Source organism: Brassica napus, chromosome C4 (genome assembly GCF_020379485.1).
Source record: "Brassica napus cultivar Da-Ae chromosome C4, Da-Ae, whole genome shotgun sequence".
In the NCBI taxonomy this organism is placed as follows: Eukaryota; Viridiplantae; Streptophyta; class Magnoliopsida; order Brassicales; family Brassicaceae; genus Brassica; species Brassica napus.
The window spans coordinates 27087310-27100181 of NC_063447.1; the positions used below are offsets into that span (position 1 = coordinate 27087310).

Below are 12872 nucleotides of genomic sequence, written 5' to 3' on the forward strand. Positions count from 1 at the left end.
ATGGCGAATACTTGTAGAATCAGCTTTGTCTGCATCATGGTCCTCTTGCTCTTCACTAGTCACTTAGCTCTTTCTTCTTCTACACGGCTCCGATTTATAGAAGCTCAAGATCTTGTTCACGGGAAGCAAAACAATCTCTTGAAGCTTGATGAGATTGAGAAAGCTGATAGGACACGTCTCGATTACTTGTTTGGCGTGATTGATAAGGCCGAGACCAATGGCGTTGAGGAGGTTGATTGTCGCTCGCCTCTGTGTCGCTCCAAGCCTCTATATGTTCAAAGGTCTTATAAAGCACGTGCTCATAATCTATGATGAGTTTGCTTGTACGAGGAATATGAAAGAGAACAATACATCTTCATTGGTGGAGATGAGGTAACTGAATCAATAATAGCATAGGAATTTGGAAGTTTACTGTCTTTCTGTTTAGTTTTTTTTTTGTTTTCGTTTCTTGTTCAATAAGTCAGGGTTTAGGGTTTCACACACTGGATAGAGTTTCATTGAAATTTGATGAATAATATGAGAATTACTTGCCATCTGTGTTACAGTGTTATGCACTTAAACAATTATATTTGTTACTTTTATGAAAAGATTGTATCTCGATTGAGGACAGCGAAATTTATCCTAGAATATCCAATGAAACATATTAAGGATATAATAACATATTTCATGGTATACATGATGCAATTTATTCCATATCCTTCTGATTTGTTTGAGACCTTTTAAAACAAGAGACCTGTTGAAAGTTTGATATCAAACATCTCCATTAATCATAGGACTTAGAACCAGAGAGGCAGTCTACTGACCTTCAATGTAGACGAGTTAGGTGCATATTGCTGAAGCATTTTAACTGCAAGTGCCAAGTGGCATTCCATGTTTTATACTTAAAATGTAAATGAAGCTGCAGCACCTCCATAATCTCTCGTAACAATCCCCGAGTCCAAGATTGACTTTGAACCTTATTCCCAATCTTGATGATAATCTAGAAGATGACGAGATTGGCTTACATGGCCTGCCTACGTGGGCTCAAAGAGTAACGTTTACGTTTACGTATGAGGTACTAGTCGTGTTACCTAGAAACAAACTCTCTCCTCCTGGGCATCGTGTAGGCGGGCAAGTTGGCCAGGTCGTAGGCCTAAGCTGAGAAGCTTCACAGCTTAGACTGATCACAAACCCGCAAAACCAAAAAACCATCAGAATCTATCAAAACCAATCTTGTCATATTAAAACAAACAAAAATTCAAGATTATGAATCACTTACGTCCAGTTTTTTGACGCATCACAAGAGCACCTGATGCAATCGTTTGCATTGATGGAGTATGATCCGTTAGGCAGAAGCATAGAAGAAGCGTCCAACGAGTTGTTCCTTACCGAAGAGCTACAAGCTGCAATAAAATTAAAATTTCACACCTATCTTACAAAACTCAGAAAACCAGTCATCCATTAGTATTTACTACTAAAATGTCGAACCAAACTAGAGAGGAAAAACACGTTATGGATGTTCGTTGGTTTAAATCTATTAACATCCGGGTCAGACTCTAGAAGTTTTCTAAAATATTATGGTCAGAAAACTTCCAGGAAGTCTTCCACGAAGTCAGAAGACTTCCATGACGTCATCTGGCGCATAATATTTTAGAAAACTTCTAGAGTCTGACCGGGATCTAAAAAAATTGCATATCCAAACCTATATCTGAAAAACCAGCATATCCAAAAACGTTCAAATGGCTTCAAAGAAAGAAAATGAGTGGAATATTAGATATATCTACCTTTATAAAACTATAAAAAATAGATATCCAAAATTTATAGATTTACCTTTAAAGAAGTGGAAGATGAGAACCATGTGATAAAAAGTCTGCATAAATAAAACAAATTAGTGAGATGAGACAAAAAAAAATGAAAAAATTTATATAAAGTTTGATGTTTTCAAATTAAAAGATATTAGAGAGAGGTTGGAGAGTTATAGTGAGAATCATTACATTTTTGTTGCAGCCATTTGAGAGGAAAAGAGAAAATGTGTACATATTCTTTGTATATGGAGACAAAAATTTCTATTTAGGTTAAATATTTTCGATTCATAAGACTTTCAGAGAAGTCTTCTACTTCATGTAAGTCTTCTACCTCTAAATATACTACTCTCACAGAAGATTTCTTCTAGACCCTAAATTTATACCCTAAACTTAAATAACTAACTAAATAGAAATAAAACACTTCACTAAACTTAAAATGAACTTTGAAAGTGTTTAAGATACACGAAACTAAACACATAGAGATCAAATTTCAATTTTCCAAAAAAATGTTTAGCTTCCAAAATCTAACCCTAAAAATACAATTCTACAACATATGTTATCAAATCTAAAACCAAGGAATACAATGACTTACTACATTCACTTATCTGTGTTGAAAACTTTTCAAATTTAGTATATCTTAATTTATATCATTTGTAAATGTTTATAATTACATGATTTAAATTTTTCCTCAATCAAAATATTTGTTTTAAAATTTAAAATTATTTTTAAGATATACAATATGAGAAAACTTTATGGAAGTCTTCTCGTAGAAAACTTCTAGGAGTATGTTCGTAAAAATACATTATGTTTTTTGTTTGGTCATAAGGGGTTACTTATAATTTCACAAGCCTTTGGGTTAGTTTTGTATTTGATTCAAGTTAAAGAATATCTTTGTGTTTAAAACCAAATTTTGGGTCATATTTGGAAATTTCTCCGAGATTTAATATGAAAAAGTTTCTCTCAATAAATATTCAGCTATTTATAAAAGTGGTTGTTTATTACTTTCTACCGTGCTTTTATATACAGTAGAACATCTATAAATTAATACTCTATAAATTAATAAATTTCACCGGTCCCAACTCGGGCCGGTTCAAAATATAACACAAATCGATACAATACTAAGATAATAATATTTTAGAAAATTCTATGTAAATATGTGGTTCCATTAAAATTATAAATTAATAATTTATATGTATACATATTTTATATAAGTAAGAACCTATTATTATATTGTTTGTTTTATATTCACAATAGAATTATCTTTATATTTACTTAACACTTAATATATTTTTGATGAGATTTAGTAATATTATATTTAAAATCACATCTAAGTTCTATGCTATATATATATATATACACCAAATAATATAAGAAAATTAATATAAATTTCAAAAAATAACATTAATGTCTATACACCAAAATCAAATATTTTTCTTATCTTGGAATAAATATATCTCAAAATATGAAATCTAAAAATGGAAACTTTTGTAAATTAATATCTCTATAAATTAATAAAATTTCAAAGTCCCAACATTATTAATTTATAGAAGTTCTACTGTAGTAGATTTTCAATTCTCTCTTTTATAAAAAAATATTTTTTTTAATCAGTGAATGTATATATTAGAGATTATGAATAACAATAGTCTAAGATTTAGTAAGAAACGTTTCTCTCGATATATATTCAGTTATTTATAAAAGTGGTTTCTTATTGCTCTCTATCGTGCTTTTGTAGATACTAGGGATCTTCAACTCCACGCAAGCGCGGGGAGCTTTTGCTTTTTGTTTCGATTTGGTTAGTCAGCATTATCCATCTCCTTTTTTAAATCGATTTTTATCATTTATTTATAAAAATTAGTCTATTAAACATGTTGGTTTTGCGTAAAACGAAAGTGATATAACGAAAGACCCCACGAAGACGCATTCATCTGCCATGACCATTGGTTTTGCATATAACAAAGTGAACGTGTGAATGGTAAAATTTGACAGTCTCCTCGTGTCACCGCACCACCTATTTAAATTCTATGTTCATGCATTTCTTGATTCTCTGAGAGGTTTGGGATGAAGCGTCTTCATAGTGAAAAGAAATTTGGTATCTTCTTCTGAAGGTTCCATGTCCAACGCTCTCCCACTTTTTAAACATTTCTCTTCTTGTGATCATTGATGGTGTTTGAGTGTTTTGTTCACCATTTTCATTCTTCTTCTAAGTTTTATACTCCTTTTGCTCTCCTTTCTCTGCGTGACTAAATACATCCGCTAAATATTGAAATAAAAATATTTCAAACATTTGTTTATACAAAAAATAAAATAAAATATTTTTCATTTAAAATTTTGCTTCCGTTGTTCTGAATTTAGTACATAATTGCTAGGATGCTGAAGTAAGGGAATGACAACTCATAGGCAAGACCATAGACCGAATCTTTTGCCAGCTTACAATCACGCACAATAAGTGAATTTTAGAAAACATGTTACCTACTATCAATAAGAAAGTTGACAATCAGTACATGCTGTAAATATCACCGCGAAATCCGAATCTATATTATAATATGAGACTTTCGTTGACCCATGAAATGAAAGAGCTAAGCTACGCCTCCAACAACAGTTGTTCCACCCGTTTCAGCTACTCTGCCACCAGCATCTCTGACTACACCTCCACCAGCAGTTACACCAACCGTCTCACCACCACCAGCTCCAAAGGTTGCACCAGTTATCAGCCCAGTAGCTCCGCCTCCACAACCACCACAAAGCCCGCGTGTGCCAGCTCCAACCGCCTCACCACCGCTTGCACCAGCCTCTCCCCAACCGGCATCACCACCACCAGCAACTTCTCCACCACCAGCTTCACCGCCTCTAGCGCTTACACCAATAACTCTACCACCAGCACCAGCTCCTGCCAAGCACAAGAAAAAGCACAAAGACAAGAGGCATCACCATGCCCCAGCTCCAGCACCAACTCCTCCAAGCCCTCCATCTCCTCCAGTTCTAACAGATTCCCAGGACATGTCTCCAGCACCATCACCATTTCATAACGCGGTAACACTCTCTTACTAAACTACAATCTTTAAAAAGAAATGCACTCTCACCAAACTGAATTATATAACAATCTTTAATTTCTGGTTTTACAGAACGGAGGAAATGCCTTGAACCAGCTAGAAGGAAGAGTAGCAATGTGGCTCAGCACCGTACTGGGAACTCTCCTCCTGATGGCTATCACAGCCTAAAGTCTCTAGCTTTCTTCTCACTATATCACCTATGTATCAACTCCAAAAGCTACATTTTTCCCCATTGTATACCAAACACATTTGATTAAAAAATAATACATTTTTTTCTTCTCTATTCTTTGCAGAAAATAAAATCATATCAAATTTGATCAGTACTTGAATCCTTGGAGGTTTCTTTGCGGAAGTCATACTCAACAATGACCAAGATTCTCAACCAGCTTATGAGGCTTAAGACATCCACCACACTGCCAAAACAAATTAAAAAAAATTCTTTTAAAGACTATCATATAACATGTCTCTTCAGGACAATTAAGCAAACCAAAGACTTGTGTACCTGGACAAAGACAAGGCCACGTTCATAAGCCAAACGGTTGATAAGCCGTTTAGTTCTTCTCTCTCCGCATGAGTTGCAACTAACTCCACTTGCAAACTTCTTCTTGGTAGTTTAATATCTACAAAAGCAACCTGTCCTGCATGAAATTAACCAAAAAAAATCACCAGCGAGAGAAAGAGAGAAAGACACAAAACACCAACATCAAAGAGCAAACTACTCATTGAGTTAACCTCTGAGGATTCCTTTGATTCTTCTTCTTCTGGATCAGTGAGAGACCCTAAAACAGAAAACAACTGATTCCTTTGCTCGCGTGGTCCCTCTTCTATCACATGAACAGTTCTTGGCCTGGAGAAACAGCAAAAGTATGAGACTTTTGTTGACCCATGAAAGGAAAGAGCTAAGCTTTGAGACCTGTGTTGAAGAGCCGATGTAGGAAAGAGCTAAGCTCTGATTATCATCTTCTACATGAGACAATAAAAAGATGATAATCAGAAACAATTAAATATAAAAAGAGCCAAATTAACAGATTCAAAAAAGAGTCTCTTCTGTTCGAGGAATGGGAAATAAAAGGCTTGAGAAAGCCATGGAGATGTGGTTTTCTTGCGACAGCCATGGAGTTTCAGCATTAAAATTTCTCAAATTTTTTTTTCCTTTACACGCTTCATTTTGTCTTTATTTTCACGACGAGACTTTGATAGTACTCAAAACAGAGTAACATATCTTGTAGATCAGGTTTCGTCTTGAATTAATTTAACATTTATTCAAAAAGATAAAAGAAATAGCCAAATAATTGTTTAGATAATCGCTCAAGTATTTACCATGGAAGATTTAAGGAGATGATTTAGCCAGTGAAGGATCTTAACCTGAAAAGGAGATGAAGAATTAACGAAACTTCTCAACATCAAAGACATTTCAAAAAAAATCAAACAATAGTGAAAATCAACTCAGTCTTTTGATTAACAAACATCATTCAGAAAAATAAATCCCAATTGACAAATCTAGAGTGAATCCGTCAAAATCCAGAGATCAAGTAACTAAATTCAAGCACTCATGTGTATATCAGCACGTAACAGAAGCATGAACTCATTAAATCGACAAAGAGGAAACATATCTCATGATTACCTCTGGAAGAACCTTGCTCATCCATCACTTGTTGACACTACTTTGCAGGGAAGATACTCGATCGACTTCTATTTTTTCGAGACAATAAATTATTGGAGTTCGTAAGAAAACTGAACTCTAGTGGAAGAGGAAGCGCCCTCAAACGAAGGATCTCGAAGGAGACGGCAACCCTAATCAGCCAAAGGTGATGCATAGGAGGACGGTAGCGGGCCGGATCAAACCCATAACACAATCTGATAACTTGACATTTAAAAAAAATAATAGAGGTGGGTCCCACCTACGTGGATAGCTATAGGAGTCTCGAAACTGTATCATTATAATATAGATAGATTATTCTTGAATGTTTTTATATCCAGGGACATTCACAAAAATCGGGCTGAGAACTTTTCGAGTATTCGAAGTGGAATGATGTTTTGAATATCTACAGAAGATATAATAATTTAAAGAAAAAATGAATTTTTATATGTTGTTATAAATCTTTTAATAATATACTGTATATTATAAAAAACGTAAAAAAATATAAATATTATGTTTATATATATAATTAAAATTTAAATAAATAATATTTTTTAGTTTTTAATATAAATTTGGTGTGTTGGCGGATCACTACAAGAAAACAGCAAGGATTCTGAGGGAAAAAATCGTCGGAATTTCGTCGGAATATCGTTATTCCGACGACATACCGACGAAACAAGTCGTCGGAAATAATTCCTCGGAATTTCTTATTTCCTCGGAAATTCCTCGGAATTTTCCGACGAAATTCCGAGGAAACAAACTTCCGAGGAAATTTCGAGGATCACTAGTTTGTCAGAAAGGTCCTCGGAATATACCGAGGGAGAACTTCGTCGGGATACTTCCTCGGACGTTCATCGATCGATGCGTTTTTAGGCATATATACATCGATCGATAGGAATATACCGAGGGACATATTCCTCGGAATATTCCGAGGAATGTGTCTCTCGGTATATTCCGAGGGATCTGTCCCTCGGAATATTCCGAGGGAAATGTCCCTCGGTATATACCGAGGGAAATGTCCCTCGGTATATACCGAGGAACCGTTCCCTCGGTATATTCCGAACGTTTTTTTATAAACAGATCGATCGATGGATTTATGTCCAAAAAAGCATCGATCGATCGAGTAAAAAATATAATTAATTTCCTCGGAATGTAAAAAATATTAATTTTTTAAAAAAAATAAAATTTCTGAAATTTAAATTCGAAAATATGAAATTAAAATTAAAATTGAAATCATATTAATTAATATTCAAAGTTTCACAAATAAAAATAAAACATTCCGAGTTTTTGGAAAAAAAAAAAACTACGGGTCTGGCACGTCCGGGAAGACCTCGTTCGGGTACATCCTCTACATCATCTCCATCATTTGCTGGTTCAGCCTCCTCTGTGCCTCATAGCCCGCCTGTTGAGCCGCCATCTGGGTCTCCAACAAAGATATACGATCATCTTTGTCCTTCAACTGAGCCGTAAGCACTTCTGGATCAACAAAGGGCGGTGGTGCAGAACAAGGAGGAACCGACCGGGTGCGACGACCCAAACCGACCAAACGTCCCTTCTTCTTTGGAACCGACTGAATAGAAAATAGCCAAATTTACAAATTTAAACCAAGAAATAAATGAATTGAACTTTTAAAAAAAAAGAACTTACGGATTCAACGATTTCGTTGATTCGAAACCGGGACAAGTTGGTCAAAGCCGTCGAAGCGTCATCCTCGGTTTGAAGCTGAGACACTTTGTCTACCACCTGAGTTTGGACCAGGTCGACCACGTCCCTCACAAGACCGTCATCAATCTGGCCGGTCTTCTTATTGGTATGCGCCCTCCTCATTAGGGCGAGATCATCAACCGGCTCGCCATCATTTTCTTCCGCCTTGAAAAAAAACATAAATTAAAGAAACATTAGAAATTAGAAGAAATACACAATAAATTAAAATTCTGAAACTCAAATAATTAAGAAAAAACGGTTGAACTTACCATGCGATCTCCCAGAGTGGCAATAGATTGAGCACCCAAGTTATGCTTGTAGATGCCCTTCCCTTTACGGTCGCTCCTGCGGTTGGTGGAGTTGGTGGAAGAAGTTTCTTTCGTCTCTTCTTTATCCCAATGCGCACACAACTCCTTCCAGACCGTGTCGTTCATCGACTTTGGGACCTTTTAATAAAAAAAAAAGAAAATAGTTTAATAAATTAAAAAATAGTTTAATAAATTACAAAATTGTTTAATAAATTAAATCGAACCTTATTGATTTCCCACTTCTTCTTCCACTCGTGGATCTGCTTCCCATAGTTGTCCATTACTTTATGGACGAAGTGGTGATAGATAAAGAGCGTCTCATCGGAATTCCAGTTGAACTCTTGCTGAAAAAAAAACACAATTAGTAGAAAAATTATATTAAAGATTAAAAATATAAGTAAGAAATTAGAATACTTACCGCAAACTGACGAAACCACAGAACCTGCTTCTCGGTAGGGAAGTGAGTGAACGTCGGATGTCCACTGTCGAGGGCCGAGTACATCATACGGTTGATCCATGCGCTGATCCCGTTCCCGGATCGGTTGAACCTAATAAAAAGAATAAACGGTTAATAATGAATCCAAATTTAAAGAAAAAAATGTTTAATTACCATGTTTGACCCCGTCCATGTGGATACGGAGTGAGATACGGAAGATGGCACGACCGGGCTGTTGAACCAACTCCGCAACACGCATCACTCCCGGAGGACCCGGAGAACAGGAGCGGATGCAGCAGCGGGAGCGAGAGGAGCAGGAGCGGGTGCAGCAGAGGGAGATGTATGGTTGGAGCTGTGGGGCGAAGGGGAATCCTAAAAATGGCTGGAATCCCGAGACTGGCTCCCCGTACCACCACGACTACGGCGCTGTCGAGGCCGGGCCTGATCATCATGAGACCTGTAAATTAAAAAAATATATTTAATAAATAGAGAAATATATAAATTAATTTTGTTTTTAAAAAAAATCCCAAATAATATAGTCACAAAAAAGATTTATATATATTAAAAATATTTAATAAATATATAAAAATAGTTCTAATAAACAAAAAATAGTTTTAATAAATAAAAATAGTTTAATAATTAAAAAAAAATAGTTTTAATAATATATATATATATTAAAAATATTTTTAAATCCCAAATAATAGTTTTTAATCACAAAAAGTTTTATAGATATTTAAAATGTTTTGTAAAATCCAAAAAAATCGAATTTGTATGCCAAATATTTTTTGTAAAATCCAAAAAATCGAATTTATATAGAAAAATCTATTTGCAAAATACAAAAATCGATTTTATATACAAAAATCGATTTTATAAATACAAAAAAATAAAAAAAATTATAAAAAAATTCTACATCAATTCAACAAAACAAATTATTCAACCAAATCATAATTCTAAACCTATTATACAACCAAATCACAATCCTAACCAATCACCCTAACAAAAATCTATCAAAACTACACAAAAACCTAAGAAATAGAACCTAAGAGAGTGAGATAGGGTCCTTACATGATTTGTGTAAGAGAAGGGGGAGATCGCCGGAGATATCGTCGGATTTCAGGGGGAAATCGCCGGAGAGAAGAGAGGAGTCGCGCAGAGGAAGAAGAGAGAAATGGGGAAGAAGAAGGGGCTCGTGGTTATAAAACCTAGGGTCCGACGGACATTTTCCGTCGGAATTCCGTCGGAATTCTAATTTGAATTTTCGCGAAATATTTGCCCGGTAAAATGAAAATATTCCGAGGAAATTCCGACGGATAGTAAAATATCCGTCGGAATTTCCTCGGAATATTCCGAGGAAATACCGAGGAACTAGTGTTTGGGGTTTCAAAACATCAATTTTTTTTGCCGTATTTCATTTCTTATACAATTGTAATGCATACCATTGAGAATTCTTTGTATAGATGAGCATAAACCATGAAATAACAAATTTCAAAACTAATTGAAAGTATTCCCTTTACCGTTCATTAAAAGGTATAAGTGTTTCTCTTATGTTGTGGGATTTCGTTCATACAATCGGAAAAGTGTTAATTATACGGTAAGGAACAAATATTTGACTTCATAATGAACGTAAGACACTTAATAAGGGTTATATAGGTGTTATTCAAACCGCAAAACGTTGTTTTTGGTTTAAAAACCCTATTTCCTCGGGATTTCCTCGGATTATTCCGAGGGAACTCCGAGGAAACCCTCTTCTTCCTCGGAATTTCCTCGGAATATTCCGAGGAAATTCCGAGGAACTAGTGTTTGGGGTTTCAAAACGTCAATTTTTTTTATAAACGCATTGATCGATGGATATATGTTCAAAAACGCATCGATCGATCACAAAGATGCACCGGGCCGTAAGAATGTGATCGATCGATGAGATGATCCAATCGATCGATCGAGAATCTCAATTGTTCCTCGGAATTTCCTCGGAAAATCTTGTAAGTTTTTTTATAAACGGATCGATCGATGGATATATATCCAGAAACGCATCGATCGATCACTAAGATGCACCGGGCCGTAAGAATGTGATCGATCGATGAGATGATCCAATCGATCGATCGAGAATCTCAATTGTTCCTCGGAATTTCCTCGGAAAATCTTGTAAGTTTTTTTATTAACGGATCGATCGATGGATATATATCCAGAAACGCATCGATCGATTACTAAGATGCACCGGGCCGTAAGAATGTGATCGATCGATGAGATTATCCCATCGATCGATCGAGAATCTCAAGTGTTCCTCGGAATGTCCTCGGAAAATCTAGTGAGTTTTTGTATAAACGAATCGATCGATCGCTATATGTATAAAAACGAATCGATCGATCACTAAGATGCACCGGGCCGTAAGAATGTGATCGATCGATCTGTATGTGTTCAAAAACGCATCGATCGATGCGTGTGCGGGAAACAGAATTATAAGGCAAAACCCGACCTTTTTTGGATCTAAACCTCAGAACTCTCATCCCCTCCGATTTCCCCTATAATTCGCCCCCCTTTCTCTCTCTATAATCATCCGATTTGAACAATTTTGGGCTCTGTTCCCCTTGATTTTTCGAGCTCTACCTGATTCCTACGCTCGTTTTCACCCTAAGACAGGTATACTCCGCGAATCTCCACATTCTGAAATCGTGTTCTTGAGCAATATTTGGGTTTTGTGAATTTCTTATTTTCTTGTTGATTCCTTGATCAAATATGCATGAAACAGATGTTTAAACATGGAATAGAACACAATTGTCTGTGATCAACGAGTTTGGAACACAATTGAGATGATTTAGGGATTGAGAATTTTTTTCAATTTCATTTTTTTTATCACAACTCGATTTCGCCTTTCATTTTCATGTTGCTTTGAGTTCTTAATTGATTATAACCATGTTGAGAGCAATGATTCTATTTTGTAGAGAATGAAGCGCACGAAAACATCAGCAAAGAAGAACACACAAGAAGAGGGTTCGTCTCAGCGAGAGACGCAAAGGCCAAAGAAGTGGGATAAGTCTGATACGACTCACTACAACAACATGAAGAAGGTAGCCGTTCCGGCTACACAACTAGCATGTCCTGAGATGATGACAATATTGGGAATCAAAGCAGACATTGAAGGGCTATTCCAGAACATGGGTCTAGGCCAACTATGCAACCTCAAGGAACCCACTTATCCGGAGTTGGTACGCCAGTTCATAGCATCCGCATACGTCAGCCGTCCCGATGATAGCCATCAGGAAGGTTTTCTGGCATTCGTAGTGCAGAAAGTATACTATGAGGTATCTTTCACAGACCTCTGTGGACTATTTGGATTGAGTGCGGGGGAGAGGACATCTGGTCTTTATTGGACTTCAGAGCTGTTGAACTTCTGGGAAACGATTGGCACAGGGGTTTATAGATCTTCTCAGGCAAAGGAGTCACTTATCCGGAGCCCAGTACTGAGATATGCGACATGCCTCATTGGCTCATTGCTATACGGGACAACCACAGCCGCATCAGTCACGCAATGGGAGTTGTGCCTCCTGTACCAAGGTGTGAGGCATTTGCTACCGGCATTTGGAAACTCTACATTCCCACCTGCTACTGCCTTCAACATGGGAGCGGTGCTGGCCGCAAACTTAGCAGGATACAAGGGGAAAGTAACCAAATCCAAGAGCAATGCATGTGGATTTGGTGCAGTCATTACTCGGATCCTTAGACATGTGGGTGTAGACTGCCAGAACCAGCATGTAGCACTGGACAGATCGAACAACATTGCTTGGAACTACCTGGATGTCATTTCTCTAGTAAGTAAGGAGTTCATAGCTGGTCCCCACTCGAGGATCGATCGGGATGGTCCTTACGTCTACGTATTCCAGGACCGAGCGAAGAAAACACTCTACTGCCACCTGCCTCAGATCGGCCTGACTGCTCTACTTTCAGAGGCTGCAG

The 12872-nt window shown here is 36.6% G+C and overlaps 2 protein-coding genes across 2 annotated transcripts; one reads left to right on the forward strand and one right to left on the reverse strand.

Moving 5' to 3' along the window:
- Positions 1-5177, forward strand: LOC106393151 (lysine-rich arabinogalactan protein 19-like). The gene is made up of 3 exons (XM_048755681.1): positions 1-238; positions 4366-4814; positions 4907-5177. The coding sequence occupies exons 1-3, from the start codon at positions 1-3 to the stop codon at positions 5000-5002; spliced, it is 783 nt and encodes a 260-aa protein (XP_048611638.1). The 3' UTR covers positions 5003-5177.
- LOC111206068 lies at positions 5142-6483 on the reverse strand. The gene is made up of 4 exons (XM_048755682.1): positions 6459-6483; positions 5708-5797; positions 5337-5472; positions 5142-5247 (listed from the first exon to the last, which is right to left on the reverse strand). Exons 1-4 carry the CDS (start codon positions 6481-6483, stop codon positions 5142-5144), a joined length of 357 nt encoding a protein of 118 aa, XP_048611639.1.
- Positions 6484-12872: the final 6389 nt, after the last annotated feature.